The 23,230-nt window shown below is 35.8% G+C and overlaps 1 protein-coding gene across 4 annotated transcripts in view; it reads right to left on the bottom strand.

Moving 5' to 3' along the window:
- The window catches only part of LOC139771521 (pikachurin), a 103,385-nt gene extending 81,691 nt beyond the window's left edge, over window positions 1-21,694 (bottom strand). The window contains exons 1-3 of one of the 4 annotated variants that reach the window (XM_071704349.1): window positions 21,499-21,694; window positions 16,784-17,120; window positions 5,464-5,580 (exon numbers count right to left, since the gene is read on the bottom strand). In XM_071704349.1, coding sequence (XP_071560450.1) covers window positions 5,464-5,580; window positions 16,784-16,901 — 235 coding nt within the window. In that variant the 5' untranslated portion in view covers window positions 16,902-17,120; window positions 21,499-21,694. Of the gene's footprint in view, window positions 1-5,463; window positions 5,581-16,783; window positions 17,121-18,611; window positions 18,912-20,858; window positions 21,409-21,498 lie in introns of those variants that run through there. The other 3 variants (XM_071704351.1, XM_071704352.1, XM_071704350.1) reach the window with 3 other exon arrangements.
- Window positions 21,695-23,230: the final 1,536 nt, after the last annotated feature.

The following is a 23,230-nucleotide window of genomic DNA, read 5'->3' as shown; positions in this document are numbered from 1 at the left end:
TTTAGAGAAAGGAACCAGGAACAAGAAGAAATCGACTTATTCGATTTACCACGGGCGACGGTCGCCAGATTGAGAGTCAGAATCAAGGATAGAATCAATATAAGAATCAGATTCACAGACTCTGCCATACTGAAGGGAGCACAATTAGCGCAAGACAGTGGGATCGATTTGGATTCGTGGCAGCGGAGAAGGAAGTATTCACAATGGCGGTACCATCAGATTCAACGCGCGGAAGCTGTAGAAAGAAATAAAAGATGTCGGAGTTTTACCAGCCGCGAAATTAAATCCAGAAGGGAGATCCGAGCGGAGGAACGAGGATGCAACATTCATGTTAGTTAGATTGCACGATTAGATTCGGCGAACAACGGATAGAGGAAATCGCGTAGTAAAAATTCGACGGAGTTGAATTTATTGTGTTATCCGATGAAATGTTCCTAATAGATACGTAGTAAAACCGATAATAACAATGAAATGCATAATGATTGTCGTTCGATAGTTAAAATAAAACGAAGGACAAATTTATTCTCCAATATGGCACATAAAATACAAAATTGGAATACAGTTTCATTCTATAGTAATTGATGTTTTAGAACAGTTAAATTCGAAACGGACACACGTTCTCTTTTCGAGCTGCATTAATTGTGCAATATTTCTGTAAAAAAACGAAGCCGTTATCAATAATTAACTGCGAGTTATGCTTTGCGTAACACGATAAGTCGGAAATAAACGTGTTACAAGTAATATAATTTTTTTTTGCGATTCTCGCCCGCGCGCATTCTAATTTTAGCAATTAACGATCGTTATAGTTTTGCGGATTCTTTTGTTCCCACGTAATTTTTTAACGATTGTTTCAATCTATACAACTTGTGCTCTCAAAAATAAAAGACTTTTGCTAGACAAGTCGAAATGCAGTGTGTTTTAAAAGTTGTATTCTTTTTTCTCAAATTCTTAAAAAGGTGGTTTATGTGAATCATAGGGGAAAACTTTGGTCGCGAGTGTACCGAGATAAGCATTCCGATCGTGGACAGGCTGTAATAATGGAATTCCGCGAACAATCAATCGGAAAGCAATTAACGGAGGCGATCGTCGGCGAACTTCCTACCAAATTTCCTGTCGCGTTCGCTCGTGAGAAAAACGTCTATTGGGTAAATGGAACCGCGTAATTTTGTTGCAACAGTTGCACCGAGTATGCATTCTGTAGGTCAGTTATGGTACCGCATATGGCGTGATTAAAATGTGTGTGAGTGCAATTAAAACGCAGAAATTATTTTAACATTTCATATTCTTTCTAAAATATAATTATTTTCTTTCTCTATTTAAAGCAAAAATGCGCGAAAATATAACATAAAAGATAACAAGGAATATTAACTACACTTTCCATATTCTGAGAAAGTACAAGAGCAACCCTTGTATCTATTTGTTAAAATAAAAAATGATCATTATATATACTTTATACGTTATTTATTTTGCTTGAATGCTACGCATCGATTATACGTGTCACATTTATGATAACGTGATGCTTGGTTCGAGACACTTGTGCCATGACACACAAAAACCCTTACATAAGATTAAACTAGCGATAAATCATAGCTGTCCCCAAAAATCTTTGTGATTTATGGATAATTTTACCGTATTTTTCTTTCACAATGCCTTCTCTCCGTATTTCATAAGCCCGACGCGAAATGTATTCCGCGCAATTCCACGCGAAATGAGATATTACCTTTAATACGGGCATGGCTCTGTAAACAGCTTGAACTTGAGATTGTCGAGATAAATTTGCAACCAGTGCGCGAGCTTTTTACCTCGTAATTTTTTGATGACGCGATAAATAAATTTTACACGTAATACAAGTTATATTATTACTTTTACGGACATTATAAAGTAATAGAAAATCTCGATAAAAAATTACAATGTCTAATTCATTTTTTCTTTATTTTCTGATGATTGCATAACTGAAAATGTTTTTTTTCCCTTCGGTTTAACTTGAAATTTATTTACATTGTTCTTGTTCTTTAATAGCAATCATGTTGAACAATGTCAAAAGCGAAAAATTATAAATTTCTTTTCTTATAATACACATCAAAGTATTATAAATTAGTTTTTCGTTATCACGCATACGTCCGATAGAACAGATCATAAATTAGAAAATATATCGAAGATTCTTTTCGATTCGCAGAAAGGAGGTTCCGTCGCTACAAAAAAATGCAGCCAGTTTCATGAAATTTTAATATGTTGTTCTGGAATGCAAAATAGAATTATGTGAATTTTTTGGGAATTTTTCATCGTCCCGTTTTGAAAAAAATCTATTCCAAAAATTGTATTTTTTAATGAATTTTCTAATTACTTTAACGTAGGGAAAATAGCGTCGAACGCAACAGACTCACGTACGTATGTACTGGAAAGGTATACCCGTATACATAAATGTTAATAAAACTATTTTGTATTACACGTGCATGGAAAGTAGCACTTTCCGTGTGTGTTTTCTGTGCGGAAAGTAACGATTTGCCAACATCTACCTACAAAATATTCCACACGTCATATCCAAAGTCATAGTCAACGGGAAAACCGTGCGCTAAGACTCATAGCGCACGGGTTCAAGCCATACCTAACGGGTATCAACGCCATCTCGCAGCGCACACAGAAAACAACTACCGAAAATACCGCCACTTCGCCTCTTCCCAACACACACCTAACCTAACAGCTACTCATATGTCACTCTACTGTACATACTTGTACGCATAACCTTCCCAAACGGTACGAGTACGGGCGCGTCCTCCCTTTCGTGTTCTCTTTCGTCAGCGCGGCCGAGTCGCGGAGTCGCCGAGTGCCGAGTCTGAAGCGCGAGTCTCGTATCGCGGACAACCGCGTGCAAACTCGCGCCGCTATTCGTTTTTCTCGCTCGGGCATCAGGGCATCAGACCCGTGAGGCCCGTCAGCTCGTGGCTATCGCCGCTGCCGCCGCCGTCGTCGACGCGACGACGACGACAACGACGACGACAAGGCCGACCTGGCCGACGAAGTCGATTTCGACAGGTAGTGGATAAACGTGACTGTGCGCTCGCGCTCGCGCTTGCTACGAGCCTACGCGATACGTGCTATTTGCTCCTGTAATAAATGTCGGTTAAAGTATGCGGGGGGAGGGGCTCCGCCCCTCCCCCCCACGCCCCCCTCCCCGCCTGCGCCCAACTCGGGGGGGCTTCGCCCCCCCGAACCCCCCCGTATGTCATTTCTCCCAACTCGGGGGGGCTTCGCCCCCCCTCGTTGGGGGAAAAAACTCCCGATAGCTCGTGCGGGTAAACGCACTCGCCTTCGGCTCGTGCGACTACCCGCACTCGTCTAATATACGCACATTTCCACTCCCTTAACCCCCATCCCTACATGCACTTGTAATACAAAATAGTATGTGTTACACGTACGGAAGTTGGCTGTTAGTCACGAGCGCACTAGGCGCACTCGCCTTCGGCTCGTGCGCCTACCCGCGCTCGTGACCAACAGCCAACTTTCCGCACTTGTAACACAATATACTATTATTATTTAAAGTGCAGTGTTTATTTATACGAATACTTGGTACCTATATAAAAAATATCAAAAGATGTTTCTATAAAATTAATTTATAAATAATTTATTTATGACGTAATAGAGCAATAAACGGGACCATAGTTAGCATTCAAAAATTACGGGAAACGATTATTTTTGTTCTTGTGTATTTTTTTTTTTACAATATTATTCGGTGTCATTTTGACACCATGGGACCTACAGTTTATAACGCCGATTCCGAACGGCTTTTTTTTTTTTTTTTTTTTTTGATGAGGTTCATTGGTGGCCGATATTCATAATCGGATCTTATTTCGGTCTTAAATAAGATCTGACTATGAATATCGAGCGGTGTCATTCCAACAAGCTGCTTTTATATACCATCGTTCGTCGTATTTTAAATGCGAGAAACGCCAGCTAGCGGATGCCATCTAGCGGATGATCCGACATTCGCATACATAGACCTTATAGATATGGACTGAGACAATACATAGCAGACGCCTGTCCGGAGTAAGTTAGAGAGAGAAACATACTTTTCAGTACTCCTCTTTCTTAAGGAGGTTCAGTGGCTACAAAAAAATGCAGCCAATTTCATGAAATTTTAATATGCTGTTCTGAAATGCAAAATAGAATTATGTGAATTTTTTGGAATTTTTCACCGTCCCGTTTTCAAAAAAATCTACTCCAAAAATTGTACTTTTTAGCATAGGTTCTTATGGGAAATGACATATTGCACACCTTCAGAATGAAATAAGTGCAAGAAAAAATGCAAATGATAAGGAAAAAAAAATATGCACATGTAACTTAATAATTTACAAATAAATGAGTGAAAGAAAGGGGAAGGTTACCGCACATTTCGTAGAAAAATTAATTATTAAAGCATAAATTGCTTGATTTTTCGTCTGCTAGACTGCCACGATCGTGAGCAGCTTCACGCACTATACACGCGGCGACCAATCAGAGCAATCCCCTTCACTCCCACTACTTCAAACGCTAGTGCGCTGTTGCCAGAACCCCCGCGTCCCACTACTCCCCCCGATGAAGCAACCGAACCTCCTTAATGAATAGCTATAAATGCCTGATTAATTGTCATAAAAGCCAACTTGAAAATGTTGGACATATAAAGACTAAATTATACTGTATTTACTAATGCAGAATATAATAAAAAGGGAATATATTTTTAATATAATTTATCAATTCATACAATCGAATGCAAGTAATGACATATAAAAAAAACTAATTTATTTAAAATAGCTGTTAAGGAATTCATTTTGTTTGCTTTCGACAATTTTATATGACTGTACCAAGAAAAAAAAGCTTACAATTTACAGCTTACAGTTATAGAACGTAATGCGGTTTTATAATAATAAGAAGTAAAAATTAAAATAAAAGAGAAAAGTGTTCTCAGAAAGTTTAATCCAGATATTATAAGAAATAAATCAAGAATATTTCAAAAATTACCTGGAGAACAAAGCCTGATCGAAAGCCCAAATAATTTTATAAAAAAGGAGCTATTGCTATAAGACCTTTAGTTGTATTCCATAAAGTTAGAGAGAGATTATCGTAAAGCTAAAAAAAAACTATATAAAAACTCTCGAAACATATTTCTAAAACTTTCGAACTTTCGATGGATTTCCAACCTAGTAAAACTGCAATGGTGTTATCAAAAAAATATTACCCCAGCAATTCAAAGATAATAACAGTTCGCTTTTGAAGGATACTTCTGCAACAAAACTCTCCGGGAATCGAGCGAGAGATTCAACAGCAGCGAGAGAGCGGCGCGCGGCGCTTCGGAAACAATACGCGCGTCGCATCAAAAAGTTTTGCCGGCATGGCACAACGCAAAATTTTATTAGGGAAATCAAAGATGTCGCCCGCCATGAATGCGAATTGCAAAGCGGGATAAGGATTGAATCGAGTCACACTCACCGGCGCAGCTGTATCCATTTTTATGAAGTATGTAGCCGTCCCTGCAGTCGCACTCGTACATGCCGTCGTGGAGTTCGTAGCAGAGCTGCTCGCAGGGCGATCCGTGCCCGCATCTTCCTGAAACACGGTAGGGAAACGGGGACGTGAGTAAGTTATGCGTGCCGAGGGAATTCGAGGTGGCGCGAAGTGGCGAACAAAGGGAGAAACATCGAAATAGACGGCGGCGATGAGTTGCAAACGCAACTGTTCGCGCATTCTCCGTTCCCACCCCTAATAGCGTATTTACACAGCTTGGACGTACTTTGTAAAAGATCGATCCGTATAAAAATTCTGATATAGATATAATCTCTTATACCTTTATTTTTATCCTTAGGATATTCTTGTACAATCCGTATACGTCATACAGATGTGAATTTACAGTAACGAAAATTTTTAGATATATGTATATGTATGTACATACCTATGTAATACCTATATAATGGATCTATTCCCCTTTTGCAAAAATAGCTTTGCAAAAGCATCCAGACAACGAGCTTCTTATCAGTTATCTAATCTGCAGATCTAAAGTCTCGATTTGTAATGCAAATTAGCATTTGTCTGGTATTTCCGTTCTAAATTTTCGCGAGAACAGATAAAGATGATTTTTATCGCATTAGTTAACTCTGAGACAGGATACCGGTCAAATATGCAGCAGTAAAAAAAAGACGATATGCTACTTCTCTAAATAATTTTACAACAGAAGTAATATATTGATTATATTTGCTGTTCGCCTTTTGGCATATATTTCACAAATTTTGTAGAGTTTTGCGCTACGTAATATATTACTAGCAGCTCTATTTTGATACATTTTTTTGTCAACACATCGCATTAATACCGAGGCGTAAAAAGAAGTTGTATAAAATTCGCGATGAGAAAAAGGTATGTTACGACATATACAGGCAACTAAACGCCATCGAGTCAACCGCAGCGTAAAACTATTTTCTCGCGAATTTATTTTGTTATTTAATCCAACAACCAACAAATTTACAAAAAATATAGTGAAATATTAAATCGTGACAGGTGTACAAAACGTAATATTCAGAATTACAGCGTCGTAATTAGTTTTTCATTATGCTGAGTAACACGAAGGATGAAATAAATCTTGTATATGACATAAGAATTCTTTCGAAATAAATGTTGAGTATAAACTTATGTTTATGATATAATTGAAGTGTCAACAACAATAACGAAACTGAATAACTTAGTGCAATGATATGTATTGCAAAATCTAATATTTTGCAATATATATTTTTAAATATTGGATTTTATAATATTTTAATACTTTTTATATAATTGTTCTCTCTCTCTCATTCTCTTTCTCTCTTACACACACACACACACACACACACACACATTTTGTTTATATTTAATATATTCATGAATATACGAGCAGTTGTTAAACTACATGTATTTAGGAAGTTGTACGTAAAAACAATTCAACAATTAACATTCGTTCAGTGTGACCGACCGATACGATTAAAAATTTCAGTGCTGACGTTTTATGTCATGTAATCGTTGTTGCAACGCTGAAATTTACTGCAAATGTTTTACGACTAGCAATAAATTAATCAGTTTCACTGTTGCAATGTACGCTGACAGACCTTTTTATGAATGCACCAAATCACCACCCGTAATACGTTACAATGCGATATTCGTCGAAAAAGCAAGATTGAAAAATATGCACATCATTAAAAATATGTACGATTCGTAAACTTATCGAGATGAGCAATTTAACGAAAAGCATTGCGTTCGATTTATTTATTTGCAGTGGAAAACGAAGCAATAATGTATGGAAATTGTTAATTATAACGTATGTGAATTATTTCTGTAATACTATTATGCATATAATAACTATTTTTTTAATTAATTATTTTAAACGTTCTATTATAATTTGAATATATTCGTATTTTATAAATCAATGTAGGGATATGTTATTGTGTCGTGTTATCAACTCCGCTGCTGCGCATCGTGTCGATGCGTGTTAAATTATTTCACTGTGAAATACACGAATTTTGTATTTTAATTTGAAGTAATGGATCTGTGAGAATTATGTTATAAATACAACAAACTTGAGTAGTTAAAGCTTAAATTAAAAATATAATCAAATATAACGTTTCTCTCACAGATCCATTAAGAACAATATTTTAGCTGATTTAAATAGCTCACGTAGTATCTGCATATAAAAACCCAAAAGATAAAATTTACTAAACTGTAAAATTCAATGTTATCTAAGCTGTAAAAATCAATAACTACGCGATAATATTGATCAACTTTAATCACTTTATAATTCGAAAACTTGTGGCTTCAATATTATTAATCAAGATATATTTTTTTATTCGAGTTAACCTTCGGAATATGCTATTAAAATATTAAATGACAATGATTGTGGAACACTTTGTTTAATAATTTTTTTTACTATTACGTATAAAATAATATTTTCAATAATTCCAAAAAATTATATGGACCAGAGATAGTAATAGTATAATGGATAATAATAATAGGAATAGAGTAGAATAATTATAACAATTTGCTTTGATGTTAAAACTAACAATTTAATTCGTTCAAGAATTATACATATTAATGATAATGATATCATATTCATGAATAATGTTTAAAAGTACTACAAATCGTGTGTACATGTAATGTTACGATTTGTACTTTTGAACATTATTGTGAAAAGAACTGCAGGTAAAGAGCAACGATTTCGTTTTAGCAACGTCAACATTAAATATTCACAACGATATATTTCCCAACGATTTCGTGAAATAGTCAAAATAGCGACATATACGAAATATTTTACATAAAGCGCAATTGGATGGGGACAGCATGGGAGCAAAAAAGATTTAATAAAAAAGTGCATTACATATTGAATGCAGTAAAATTTCATGCCGCTTTTATTTCCAGCGAGCTCATCTTTCGGGCAGGCATCACGAATGAAAATAAAGCGCATTCAATTTGTATGTGGACTTTTCAATTTGCACATATGCATACCTAATGCGTATATTTTACACTTAATTTTAGTTTAACGAAAGTGCTTGCTAAGTGGACCTCATATAAAGCCAGCCATTCGCACAACGATACGTACAATTAAAATATTTCTGTGTTGTCGGTTTGTTTATGAAAACGTTTTAATCCAGAATTTTATTTCTGATTTTCAATTTTAATAAAAATATTTAAACGGCTCGAATCCTTTTCAGTCAACATGTTTTTTCCATTAGTACATAAATAGAAAGCCACGTGCTTTATGAGTGTACAAACATATAAATTTTCATTTCCACAAATATTACCTTCTTTTCTATAATATGATTAACAAATTGAAGTTACTATTAATACGCGTATGCAGTTTAATGATGCAGTTTAATCTAATAATATTAATAGCGACGGTTTTACATAAAATGACTTGTTTTTCCTCTCTACGCCAAATATTTTCCTCGTAATATAAAACCGTACATAAACTTCTCATATATTTTAGAGAGCAGAGTAAATATTTTATATCGATCGTATCTTCAAAATTGCGAGAGCAACCTAAAGTTTTTTTAATAGCTTCTTACATGTTTACCACGTTAAAATAGAAGCCCTAATTGAACAGCAAACTAGTATGTTTATCATATGCTTATATGTTTATCGTATGCCAGTATTATACGTAACAGAGTTTATACATGCACTGAATCTCTCATTTACATAATGGATGAATTACGATAGAGGTAGAGGATCTCGTGGATGCCTCAATAAACATAGTAATCAAATATAGTGCCTGTGTACATTACGTTCCACGTTAGAAAAAGACGAGCGTGTAAAAAGCGAAATTGGCGGAATGGTAAAATTAGGTGTTTGCACAACGGAACGATTAATAAAACATAACGCGAGCGGGAATAATACTGGAAGAAGCGAAATCCGCTGTTGAATCTGCAACGACGCATGCACGCCGAACTTGCATCGCGCACGCTGCGTTCTGCGACGAATCACGCGACTCGTTTCACCTCGATGCACTACATTCTTCCATAGTTGCCCCACCCCCCTTGCCGCAGACATAGGACATTGAAAATTCCAATATCCGGCTCGGTCGTGTGTGTACTTTTTACGAAAAACTGCCCGCGTGGGAAAAACTGGCATTATTTTCGTGGCGGTACACTACCGGGAAATATATATCGCATTGCACTCGACTCGTCAATGCACCGGCTACGTAATAAAACCGATGTCGCGCGCGATGTTTCGTAGAATACGATAGAATTTTGTTCCGGCGATTGTTGTAAATACCCATGCATCAAAATCGTCAGCTTCGAAACTATACTCCCGTCATTGTTAATTTAATTCGTTATTTATTTGCTAAGCTCATACGATCGACTTTTAGTCATCCGATTACACGAGATCTTACGACAGTGCATTTTTTTGTACATATATATTTTCCCATCTCTACCTCTACCTTTATCTTTTTATTTCTCATTTTAATAATGTTGTGCAATATTCTCTTGCGAGAAATTACAGCTAAAGGACGCTTCAGCTTTACTTTTGACAGAGGAGCAATGAGTTTAGACTCGAGATATTGATATCCGGTTACCCGGATACACCGCGCATCCGGGTAATTACTCGACTTTCGGGAAATACTCAAGTTCTCATTACCCGGGTACATTTTCACATGAAACGCGGAATTCAAAGCATACGCGAAATGTGGGTAAAGCATATGAATGTTGACACATGAAGGAAACAGACAGAAATAGTTGCAGATAATTTGCAATCCGATGAAATTAAATAACGGATAATGTCATATGCGGATAAATACGGGCATAAAATAACAAAAAGAATGTTCCATATTTTACAACAGTTACTACATGGGTCGCCTCACTCTTTTATAATATTATATTTTAACAGACTCTTTGACAAGTTTTGGCATCCATAAAATTAGCATTTCGTTAAAGTAACGTCTACCCGAGAGTAACTATAAAGAGTATCTTTTTTCCTTATCTGTTTACATAAATACTTTAATACAAAGGCCGTATGAGTAAAGTGATTTCTGCTTTAGCCGATTCTGTCAGATATCGGGAGCCCGAATATCGGGATAAAATAAACCAGTTTAGAGACTAAATCCTGTTCCTAAAACGGAATTCATGTTAGTGTTTGCATCCCCTTACGAAGGTGCGGGCGAATGAACCGATTGCATGGCACATGTGAACCCAGGGTTGATATATGCAGGCTATGATTCTACTGCGCGCCATACATACGGAGCTACGCAAACTATGCTGTATGGCCTTAAGTACAATGTGGATCTTGGTTTGATTCGAGGCGACGCGACACGATGCGACGCGACGCAAAGCGACGTTGCTACATCGTTTGCAATGCGATGACATATATAATCGCCCGTATGCCGTGATATACCCTAACACTTGTAGGCAGGTATAATCGGTAATGTATACTCTAAGTATAGTAGCTATAACACTCATAAATACCATTCTATCATTAAATGGGCACAGCTGGCAAAAGAATACATTATATTCAGATATTTAGAAAAATCAGAACCCCCTTTCATCTATATATAGTATTATTTTTCGCAGATATTATTTTTTTTCGTGTTTTCTATTTTCTTTGTTAGTCTTCATTGTTTTATTTTTTATTCTCATCGGATATTATGTGGACCATTGTTTGTATCATGTGTTTATCATATTTAACATAAGTGTCTGGGAATTACAAAATAAATAGTCAGGAAAAATAAAAAGAGTGATGTCATAAAATATCATAAAATACCGATAAATAATATCATCAGGCTCTCATTGAATGAATTATTTAAATCTCTGTCGAGTGATACATTTTACAATAAATTACAGATTTATCGACTTTTCTCTTCTCATGTTAATTCTTATGTTAATCGTTATATACTATACTATTCAATAAAATAACATAAAAAGGAAAAACCATGCGTGAAATATGTAATAAAACACGAATTTATCTGAAAAAAATTACAGTTTTTGTTTTATACATATTTTCTATTTAGCAAATAAGCGATAATTGATTTTTTATATAAAATGTATCCTTTTTGTGATTTAAAAAACAAAATGTGTAATTATCTAAACACAATTTATTTGCTAATATAGAAGAGAATATTAAATTGAAAATTATTGGATCTTGCAGTGTGAATTATTCTCAAATGGGGTATAAAATTTTCTTGATTAATCGGATAAATTTTCAAAACTTAAATAAAAGATGAGTATGTTGAACGCGTTGCGGTATATTTCATAATTTATCAGTTCATGTATAAATATGTTATCAATCGATACACAGAAAGTTGATGAAGGATTTTCGTACATTTTCTTCCACGATAAAATTATTGAATACTTAATGAGCAAATAAATTTGCACGGCACAAGCTACATTCGATAAATAAAAGTTATTAATAAATTAAAATCTTGTAGTAACAATTAACACTCAAGATTACGGAATAAATATTTTCAAATGTTATAGCGACGAAAGAAAATAGCTTGATATTTAGTAATTCAATACAGAAACTAGGTGTAAATATATATACGATGCAAAAAAGAGGGCAATCTTCTGATACGTTTAATAATTTAATAAATGACATAACAGATTTTAATTGTTCATTCCGTCAGACACCGTTTGCGTTCTAGAAATGTCATTGTACGCGAAAGCTACATAAATTTTAATAAGCTACTATTCGCGGTTGTGCAATTTTCCGTCCGATGCAAAGTTCAATTATTCTCTCTAAAGCTTTAATCGCCGTCAGTCGTCGGGAACACGGATCGCTTTTTAATTGACCAATCTTCGAGTTATGAGAAAATTGGCCCGCTTTATTATCTATCGCTTTTTCGTCGTAGGCACGCGGGCGCACGCGCGCTTTTAATCGACGTCGGCGATAGCGTTATCGCGCACTTAAATCTCCCGACATGACTTTTAATGTCTCGGAAATGCGTTAAACAATAGTACGCGCGAACAGTTTACGCGTTGAGAATCGCGCGGCACTATGTTAACGACGCAGAAAGGGTGCGTTAATGTTAATGACTCGCGTGCACGCTCCCTCTGCGCGAGTGAAACCCCCGCGCGGGGCCCATTTGCTAATGGGTAGTGAGCGATTAATATCGCAGTTTGATGCCCTTTAGGCGCGAGCGAATGGCGGAACGAGCTTTCTGAGAATAGCGGCTACGCGCGGGAAATCATGCACGAATATCCATGTAAAATGCATGTGCGACTTTGTTTAACGACTATGTGGATGAGAACGCGCGGCTATAACGTTTTGCGGTGTAAATACATATTGCTATTAGCTCTATATTATGCAAATTATTAGAGTTACGATATATGATATTCGCGCGTCCCGTAAAGTTAGAAATTTTAATCTATAATATGGTACATTTACATGATAAACACAAACTGTTTTCCTTGAGACCTCATTAATAGTTTTACTTAATTAAATTGTATGAAGTTTCTAAATATAAAATGTATAAAGATAATCAAACAGTCACAATTCTTATCTTTACAATAGAGATCTCAGTAATTAAACAAGAATTAATATAAATTATTTTTTTAATAATATCAAGATAAAAAATAGAAAATATTCATCTTTTAATTTATAAATATTATCTAGTTAAAAAATGTTTTCAAGTTACAAAATGTCTTAATCTATAATTCGTTAATTATTCGAAAATGAAATTTTATGAATTTACTGAATATTCGAAGGTATCTTAGCATGAAGAATCAAATTAAATTCCAAAAGTCGGACAGTCGAAAATCAACATTCAAAATTATACGTGTACCTGTTTACGTTCGAAATCGTTTTACGTAGGTTTGCGTTGTGAGGCCAGTTATACTAAGCTCGCTCATGCATAATTATCAGTTTCATTTAGTATGAAAATACGCTTACTGATTGCCATGAGAAATAAATGAAAGTCATCTTATTTCACGCAATAGCATTGACGCGTCCGCATTCATTCGCGATGAAAAATCGGTCGACATTATTCGCGTTATTGCCATTGGAATATTGGCAGTCGAGATGGAGAGCGAAGCTTACGACAATACGGCATGCCGGCCAATGTCGGTCGGAGAAAATGGCGGAAATATAAAGCTCTAATGGCTTTTGGCGGGACTGGTGTATCGATTCTCGTGCGGCTCTGCGCATTAATCGATCGTAAATGTTGCATAAATACTTGCGCGACCGCCACGAATCCGCCGAATAGTTCCGCGCGGAATAACGTCGGCCTTGCTGGAATTCAATTCATTTCAACAGGTCACATATAATTCAATTTAACGCGCATAGTCCAACGGCGTTGTTTTTACTGTTGAATCAACACGTTTCGTATCGCGGCGATACCGTGGAATGCATTGCACGATCGATATATTACATCCCATATAAAACGATCATACCTTTATTATTATTTTTTATTATTTAATCAATTAACCTTTTAATTACACGTTACACGGATCGCAGCTTCTTAAAAGCTCGGGCGGTTTACATTAAACAGGTCTATATACATGGATTATCTTACCTTAAATATAATACAACAATGTAATCGCGATTCATTGTTATACTCAATAGACCGTTATCTTCCTTATTTCTCATTTATTGCGATATATACGATAAAATGAGCGACAATATTTGCGGCACGCAACAAAGCGAACGTCAAGTTGTGTTAATTGAAAGTACAAGCATATTAAATGTATGGCGTTGATCGCGTGCTAACGCGATTAGCGTTATCAGGATTTGGGTAACAAATAAGCGCGCACATATTGACACATAGTCGAAAGGCATTACCACATTCTCGTAATGTTTTGAATATTCAAATACATGGACATTGCGAAAGCAAAAGCCGGTCGTCGTTGTAGCGGTCAAAAGTATTTACACACGGCAGCTTGAAAATTGCGAACATTATCGCGCCGCGGCTCGATCCCACGTACGGCACTCTCGTATTCTCGAGAGGATCGATACGAAGGCTACAATTAACTGAATACAGTCGCACCGGCAACCGACAGATATTTCACTGACTGGCGCAAAATATTTCGCTGGCTCGACCCTTTTTTTCATGTCTCTCACCCGGTCGCTTGTGCAAATTTCAACTCGTCGCTCCGTGGAATTCAGCCACCGAGGTAATTTTTCAAAAATTATCCGTCCGCTTCATTAAGAACCAGCGCCGCAAATGGGCGTAAACCCGCGGAATTTTTTTTTCGAAATAACGGAAAAACGCCATGCAGATTCTTCTACTCCGCGTGAAAACTTTTTACGTCGCGAGAGTTTTCGAGATATGTTGTCGTTAACTTTTCACGAGGTGGATATGGATTTTCGATACAAAATGTATTTTAAAGACAAATTCAATTATTTAAAGTAGTACTTTTGATGAGGAAGATAATTTAAGCTTAATCAAAACGTAGAAGTAAAGAAGTCGAATTTTTCCATCTTACAGTGTGATTTTTTAAAATATTTTTAAAAACAGAGTACGTCTATCTCAAAGATACATACAACGACAAAGTGAGAAAAAGTAATAAAAAGTTGGATCTATGATCCATATAAACGATGAATTGTCATCAAACTTTTATAAACCCCAGGCTACAACAAAAAGTACATCATAAGTCGTTGTCCGCTGTAAAATAAACTTACCTTCTTTCATTCTCTCTTATAACGAAAACTTTTTTATTTAAATCTTTATTTAAGAATAAAATGCTTAGAATTACATCTATGGTTAACTTATAATTCTTTATAAACTCTTTATAGAAAAACAACATATTTATAAACTTAAAATATAAACTTATCAATTTTTTCATTTTTTAATATTTATGTTACGTTATGATATTTAATCTTTGTATTAACCTAATTATTGGATTATGGCATATAAAATAATTGTATACTAATAATTTTTAAGTCATTTTTGTCAAAAAATTAATTATATTTTTTTTAAATGACCTCTCTTTCTCTCTCTCTTTCTCATTTTAAGATTGTGTTATCTATTTTAAGATTATGTTATCTGTTTTTCTTAGCAAAGTGTAGAGAGTTAAGTAAAAATATTTTATTTTTTAGGAATTATTCTATAACTGAAAATTATTAATTTCTTAATGTTTTTAATAAGATATGATCGAATCAAAATTAGTTTTAAAAATAATTAAGAAATGGTTCAGTGTGGTAAGCTCTGAAATATATTAGGATATCCTTCTATCCTTTGATATAGATCTATCCTTTAATATAGTTACATCTAGACTATCTTAATATGGAAAAAAATTGCATTGGAACATAAAATTTAAATGCATTTAGCATCTATAGTATCTAGTATCCATGAAGAAATAATCACCGGAAGTGAGAGTTTTATTTAGACTGAAACTATAGGAATGAGAGGCAAAATTTTCTGGATTATTTTCATTGATATTAAATATTCCTGAAATATTTTTACCCGTTAATGTAGGGGAGACCGGGTCGTCACTATTTTTTCGCATTATATAATTAATCGCATTATAAAATGAATAACTTTTATTATACATTTAGTTTTCAAGCTTATTGTTAGCTAACAATGAATGCACATGAAAATGTTCGATTTCCTGTATGATTTTTAATTCTGGTATTCGGCTACGTACATTACGTTCTATATATCTTCTCATTTCTCTAATTCTTCTTATTTCAATACAGGAAGTTTAACAACTTCCTATCGTGCATTATATCTCGAAAAAAAATATTATCTAAAATTTATTCATTTTAAAGAAAAATACATTTTTATCCAAGAAGCTATAAATTTAAACTCTTTCTAGAATAAAATTGTTATTTACGTGTTGTGTCACCGTATCCAAGAAAATGCAACATTAATTGTAAATATATAACTACAACGGACAACTTAATTATCTAGAAATGGATTGATTAAGAAAATAATTAATAGAAATGAGATTTTTATAGATGGAAAGCTAAAACTTACGAGTTATTTTTATAGACATTAAATGATTCTATAAGGTTCTTTTGCTACGGTACAAATTCACTCAGCCGTTAGATTGTAAAATATGTAGATAACTTTCATTGCACGAGATACGTACTATGATATGTATTATAATAGCGGAGTATTAGTTTCATTGTATTCATAAACGTGAATTTGAATGCTAAAATAACGGGGCGATTATGTGTGTTAGAACTTCTTCGGATTAAAAATATTGTGCATCAATCTCGCGCTTACGAGATAAACCGCAGCTCCTTTTTGCAGTAATGTCGACCGTAAAACAGAAGTCAGATCGGTATATCATACCACTTACGTAAGTTACCGGAGAGTCTATAAATCCAAGGGGGAGGGGAAGGGAGACAAATAAAAACGACTCACCTTGGAAAGCAGCCTCGAAGGTGGTCTTCTCCTCCACGGGGTTCTGGGCGAGGACCGGAACGACCGACAGGTATCCCAAGATGACGAAGAGCCGGCAAACGTAGCGTAGCCCAGCCATTGTCCAGCGATAAACATGCACGTCGCCGGGATCGATAAGTCCTTACTGTCGCATGCTCCAGTGGGTCCTGTCGATCACTTCGCAGCACACGCGAGACACTCTCTCTCTCTCTCGAATCACTAATTACTCGCGACTACTAGCACCAGGCGATTCGAGATGCACCGGTCCGAGACACTCGTCACAACGCGATGAACCGATCACGCGAGCCCTGTTGATTCTCTGTGGACCAAATGAACCAAAGAAACAATAAGTAAAACAGAAAAGTTCAGTTTCCGACGAAAAGAATATACGTCAAATTAATTTTAATTTTTAATTAATATCGATGCTATGTCTTGAATATTTTGCTTGTTAGTAATTATGCACAATGCAATTATTGTTAACGAAATTTTTGTAGAAACAACTTTTAAAGCAGTGTTCTGCCGATTAAAGGTGTAATATCAAACTCAATGCAAAGTTTTAATACTAAAGGAAGAATGTGTCACTAAAAAAATTGTAAAAGCTTTTAATAATGATAGCATGTCGTAAAAGATGAATTCAGCCAGTTGTCGTGATGACAGTCGCGAATATAATTCACAGTTCTGCAAAAGTGAATTGAACAACACAGGTCGAGGTCGATTCAGTTGCAAATGGCGTGTACGTAACAAAGTATTCGCGGCGTTTACTATTCTCGTTATATCATGGCAAATGATAGGTCTCTATTTTCGCACGATACCCGATGCAAATTTACTTGACACCGTATGCATATCAATGCGGGCATGCATATTTCCCGCGGGCTCGCACAAAGGGGTTGTTTTCGCCTCGCTCTCGGTCTCTATCTCTGACTATCTTTTTCTTTTTTTTTCCCTTTTTTTTTTCAAAATTCGCGTAGCGAAGAGACAGGATATAATCGTGCATCCTGCCGCAAGAACTCCCGAGACGCGACCATCCTTTCGCCGAGAAAGCCCGGCAGAGTGTTTGCACGGTGGAAAATGTAAGGCGAATTGCGCTGCAACAGCAATTACAGAATTAACGCGCGAACTCGCGAGTATTAACGCCCTTAGAATTAGGTTTTTCACTTATTGCCAAGCTTGCATTACACCTTTCCGTCGCAGCGTTGGTGTCGCCAGACGCGAACGTTACGTGAATATGCAAGACGTCGAGTACGCAGCTGCAGAAAAAAAAATTCAACCGTATATACTGTGGTTAGAATTAAATTTTCGGAGTATTGTCGGAACATGTGACTTCGTTATGTGGGTTATGTGGAACAATATACGAGATAAGTTAATATCGTGTGCAAATCTCGTTTTATCGACTATGTCAATATAGGTAGTTAATTTAACATTTCCGAAATGATGGCTAATATTACCGTTATTTGTGTTTCAATTTTTCATGCTTCTCCTATTTCAGTTTTATCTTTAAAAAAGCTCTGATAAAATAATTAAAAGAGAAACAAAATCTATATTACGTATCCTGTAATGAGAGCGTATTTTCGGAACTCGTAAAATAACTGAGATAAGATCAAGCGCACAAAAACAGTTGCAGGCTCATAAAATTCGAGGAGCTAAGTAATCGATTTGTCGATTATATCAGGCGTGCTACATTACATCCGCTGCCTTTAGATTTTGAGGATCGTGGTAAACGCGAAGCTCGATATCGACTGTCGTAGCCGATAGTTGACGTTTCAGCTTAAGTCACCGGCTGGTGTCACGAAGTTGCGGCAGATAAGATTACCCTGGCAGAGCCTCGTGGCCGAAATTTCCATTCCCGGGTCGCGCGATGTAAGCTGCAGCAGTCGGTGAGGAAAACGCATCGGGTTTACAGGTATCGCATTACGATGTCTTATATCCATAATATCGGATGCGACTCATATCTTATTGTCGTATTGTCATATTTGTCTTCTTCTCACGTATCGTTGAGAATTGGATTTTTTAACTACTAAATCTATGAAATCAGAAAACGCGCATCAAATCTTTTTTTTTTAACAATTGATCGCGGTAAGGAAATATTTAATTTTTTCTAAGAATTTGGACACACACAAAAATTGCGGGTTATCTCCTAATCTCATTGAATCAATTCAATTAAATCGATTATTTTGTAAAGATAATATGAAACATAAAAATCGAATAAATCGAAATAAATTGTACGCAAATTTATATGATTGTGACATTATAAAAACTAATGCATCGAGTGTGTATATGAAATATTAAAATAAATATTTAAAAAGTATAGTTTGATTAATAAATTAACAGTTTGCCTTTCATGAAAGTAATAGAAAATTAATTTTAAAAAAATTTGTACCAAAAGTAATTTAATTGAACAAATTGCTTACAAAAAATGTTCTTTACTTCGACATAAGTCTTACAAAAAACTAAATTCGCGTATTCTTTTAACAAAGTTCAAAATATAACATGCTTAATATTTAGCATAGCAATATAATTTTATTTTTTGTGTACTTTAGAAATGATTGTTTCTCTTGATTTGTTTAATAATCCTAATTATTATATCTGTCGTTTATGCATTGAACAAATTATATCTTGCAGCCTCTCTTTCGAGCTTTTATTATTATTACATTTTATTTATTGATTGATGGAAATTTATTAATGGTTTACTTTATGTTATATTACCGGTGTGTATCTTTATCTGTGTAAGACAAATCATGACTAGCTAAATTAGCAATCGCAAATTTATTATTATTTATAATTTAATGTGCAATGTGTACTATATATGTGTGTGTGTGTATATATATATATACACACACTTATATAGATTTTATATAAAATAATGTGCAAAATTAAATCAACAATTTTCTGCCACAGACGAATATCATGTTTAATGTCGTTATAATCAAATATCGAACATTGTAAGTTTAAATATGGAATATTACAAAAGTCTTCACGATAATTAAATATGACAATTAATAATGAAAGAGTTTTCCCTGGTACAAATTAATATTTGTTTCCATGGAAAGATATTCGATGCGTTCATTTACTGCAATCTGGAATTTCCTTGAATACAAGCTATATTAAAAAATTTGATTAACACATCAATTGTCGTTTTAATTTTGCTGTTTCATCAGTTTTCGTTTAATCAATTTTTCTTCAATTATATTTCTTTTTATACTGGAGAGATTTTTCGTACGTATATTTCAAAAGAATCGTATTTATAGTGTTTTATGTCGCGTATAATATCAAATATAAACTCTACTTCACGTTTCACTATATATTAATATACTGCCATTTAATACATAAGTGCAATATAATTACGTGTGAAATATGGAAGTAGCTTGCAACTTTACCGCAGCTCTTAGTAATTTTGTATTTGCGCAACACGGCTCGTCAAGGAATTTTAAGAGAAGCTTTTTTCACACGATACAATTCAGACTGCTACAAAATACAATGTGACAAAGGGAGAATCAAGTTGCACTATTGTGCCATTATCTGGCGGCTCGATAACAAACAGATTTTAACCCTTAACAAACCGACGTTCAGTGTCATTTGACACGTAGCTCAAAGCTATTCCATGTCACAATTCGATTGTAGCAAATACTTATTCACGAAACTCTAAATTTCCTATTGTTCGATTTAATATCGAAAATGTCTATAACGATAAAAATCACTCCCGCATATTAAACACTATTCGCATTAAGGAATTCTTAATTTTCGATAAAAATTGAAAAATCACATTGACTACTCAGAATAGCCAACAAAATCGCATTGAAACTAATAAAAGTGATAGTCAATAAAAATGATACTGATTGACGTGTTAAACGAATCTATTTTTTAATTTAGTTTATATTCCCTGAAATTTAATCTAGTTTATATTTACTAAAATTCTGATCGAAAAAAAGGGTGTTTTAAATAAGGATCTTTTCCACCGATATTAATATCGGTTCGTATCGGACAAAATTCTAATATAGAAAACGTATTCCCGTATCGGGATTTATATATATGTAGAATATTTGTTTAATTAAAACATTACTTTTCCGCGCATTAATACGTTAATACTGCTTCAGCACCGTAACGTCGCTAACGATTACCGAATAATCTACATGGCTAAGCGTGAAATTCGTTCCTCAAGAAAGATCGGCCGTCCGACGCACCAGTCCGTGGCGCGCGAGCAACAAGCAAGCGGCCTCGAGAGAAGCGATAATCTACGCCCTATCGCGGTATAGGGCCGATCAAACCGTCAAGAGTCATACGTGAAAAGTTTTTTGATCGATAGGAGCTGAAGTCTCGCGCGCGCAAGAGGGAGAGAGACTCATCGCGCCGAAAAATATACGCATCCGCGGTGCGTGCGTGCGGAGCGCGTAGCTTATCGAGCGATCGCGCGCCGCTGGCCGCGAACCGAAGGGTCGCTGAATCAATAAGAGAAAAAGCTCGTCGCTTCCGCGAGGGTTGCCCTTCGAGGGGGGAAAGGCCACTATTCGCGTCGTTCGACGCGAATCGAAGCGGCCGTGAACGTCGTCGAGATGCCACGGAACTCCCGGTTTTCCAGTAGGGCTCGCGGCGCAACCCCCTCGCCGACGCACCACCGTTTCAACCCCCGTTTACGCGTCGTCTCGCGTCGCCTCGCGTCGCGTCGCGCCGGCGGAAGCTCGGCTCGACGGTTTTCCCCGTACCTGTCGCACGGACGCGGCCTCCTCTCGCTCTCGTCTCTCGCAGGCGGATCTTTCTCCCCTTGCACTCCTTTTTTTTTTTACTTCTCTACCTCTACGCGAACGAGGGATGCACGAACGAACGCACACACGCGTCGCGGAGCGTCGCGACGGCCGTCGGTACCGGCCGGTGTCTCCAATCGAACTGCGGGGGTAGTTCGACGGTGGCGCCGCCGAAGGACGCCGCCGCCGTCGCCGCCACCACCACCACCTCCACCACCTCCGCCGCCGCCGCCGCCGCCACCACCACCTCCTCCACCGCCACCATCGCCGCCGCCACCGACGACGCGCGGCATGCGTCATAACGCCGCCGCCACCGCCTTCGATCGGCCGCCGCCATTTTTTTGCTCGAACCGCCGCGTTACTATCCCCCTGAAAACATTCCGCCTGAAAATGCGTGCCTTCCGATCGAGGGTGCGCAAGAGACCGGTCAGGGGTGTAACGTCAGGGATACGAAGCCGGCACGCAAGTAATCTTCTTTCGTTTCATGAAAATGAAAAGTGAAGATGTTAGATGAATTTAGAACTGTAAGAGAATTAGGATTGTAACATTTATATCTTTATTGAAGCTGGAGATTGCATTGCGATCGTATCTCAGAGATTGAGACTTAATTGATCAAAATTAAAACGGGCAATAATTGAGATTAAGAATTGAAATTTGTAAGCTTATACTAGTATTATATCAACCAATAGCTAGCCAATTTTTTATCAATGAGTGGATACTTTTTAATCTCTTCAAAGTAATTTTAATCTGAATTTTTATCTAATTTTTAGTGAATGATTGAACAATTTTTAATCTCTTCAAAGTAATTTTTATCTTAATCTTTAACGCCAATTTTTAATCAATGATTGGATAATCTTTAATCTCTTCAAAGCAATTTTAATTTTAATCTCTAATGCGTAATCTAATACTCTAATGGACAGTGATTATTAACATTTAATTTGAGCATTGCAGATCTGAAAGAAAAACTGAAAGTTCCCATAATCTTATTATTATATTAAGTTAAAAGATTCTCTTTTTCTTATAATCTTCTTGAGTTATAATTGAAAAGAACTATTAGGAATTTTTATTTGATACTTTTATTTCTTTTGTATTCAGTACATTTGGATTTTCGTATTTTAAATGTTTCTATTTGTTCTTTTATATAAAACGTGCATAAATATATATAAATTTTTAATTTATAAATATATTTTTAACAAATTTGCTACTTTTAATATGAAAATGGGTGATATATAGGTTCCATGAACTCGTGCGCTCCAGTTACGCGAGATGTCTTCACCACTTCAGTTAAGGGTTAAATTGACCATTACATGGAGAGGATTCAACAAGAATACCCAATTGCCTAGATAGAGAGTGGTTGAAAATTCAATGGTAGCTCTGCAGGGCAATGTAAAACAAAAGATTCAAAACACACACTGAAAACACTGTTGAGTTAATCACTTTTTTAACAGAATAGTTTACCTTACAAAGATTTAAAACGCTTTTAGAGTTTAAATACATAGTGATCTTGACACACGAATTTCTAACATAAACATTCTACAAGCATTCAATTGCACGTATGTAATAATAGGCTAAAACGATTGATACAAAAAATAAAGATTGTTCAAGGTTCAATAGATCAAAAACAAAGGAAATAAAATGGGCTAATCTTATTTTTTTTTTTAAATGGCAATATACATTTAGCTCTAACAACTAG

The sequence above is a fragment of the Temnothorax nylanderi genome, unplaced genomic scaffold, assembly GCF_030848795.1.
Source record: "Temnothorax nylanderi isolate EJ_2023f unplaced genomic scaffold, tnyl_v1.0 TNYL_tig0041_pilon, whole genome shotgun sequence".
Taxonomy (NCBI): domain Eukaryota; kingdom Metazoa; phylum Arthropoda; class Insecta; order Hymenoptera; family Formicidae; genus Temnothorax; species Temnothorax nylanderi.
The sequence above is the reverse complement of the archived record's forward strand: the minus strand, read 5'-3'. Positions and strand labels throughout refer to the sequence as shown.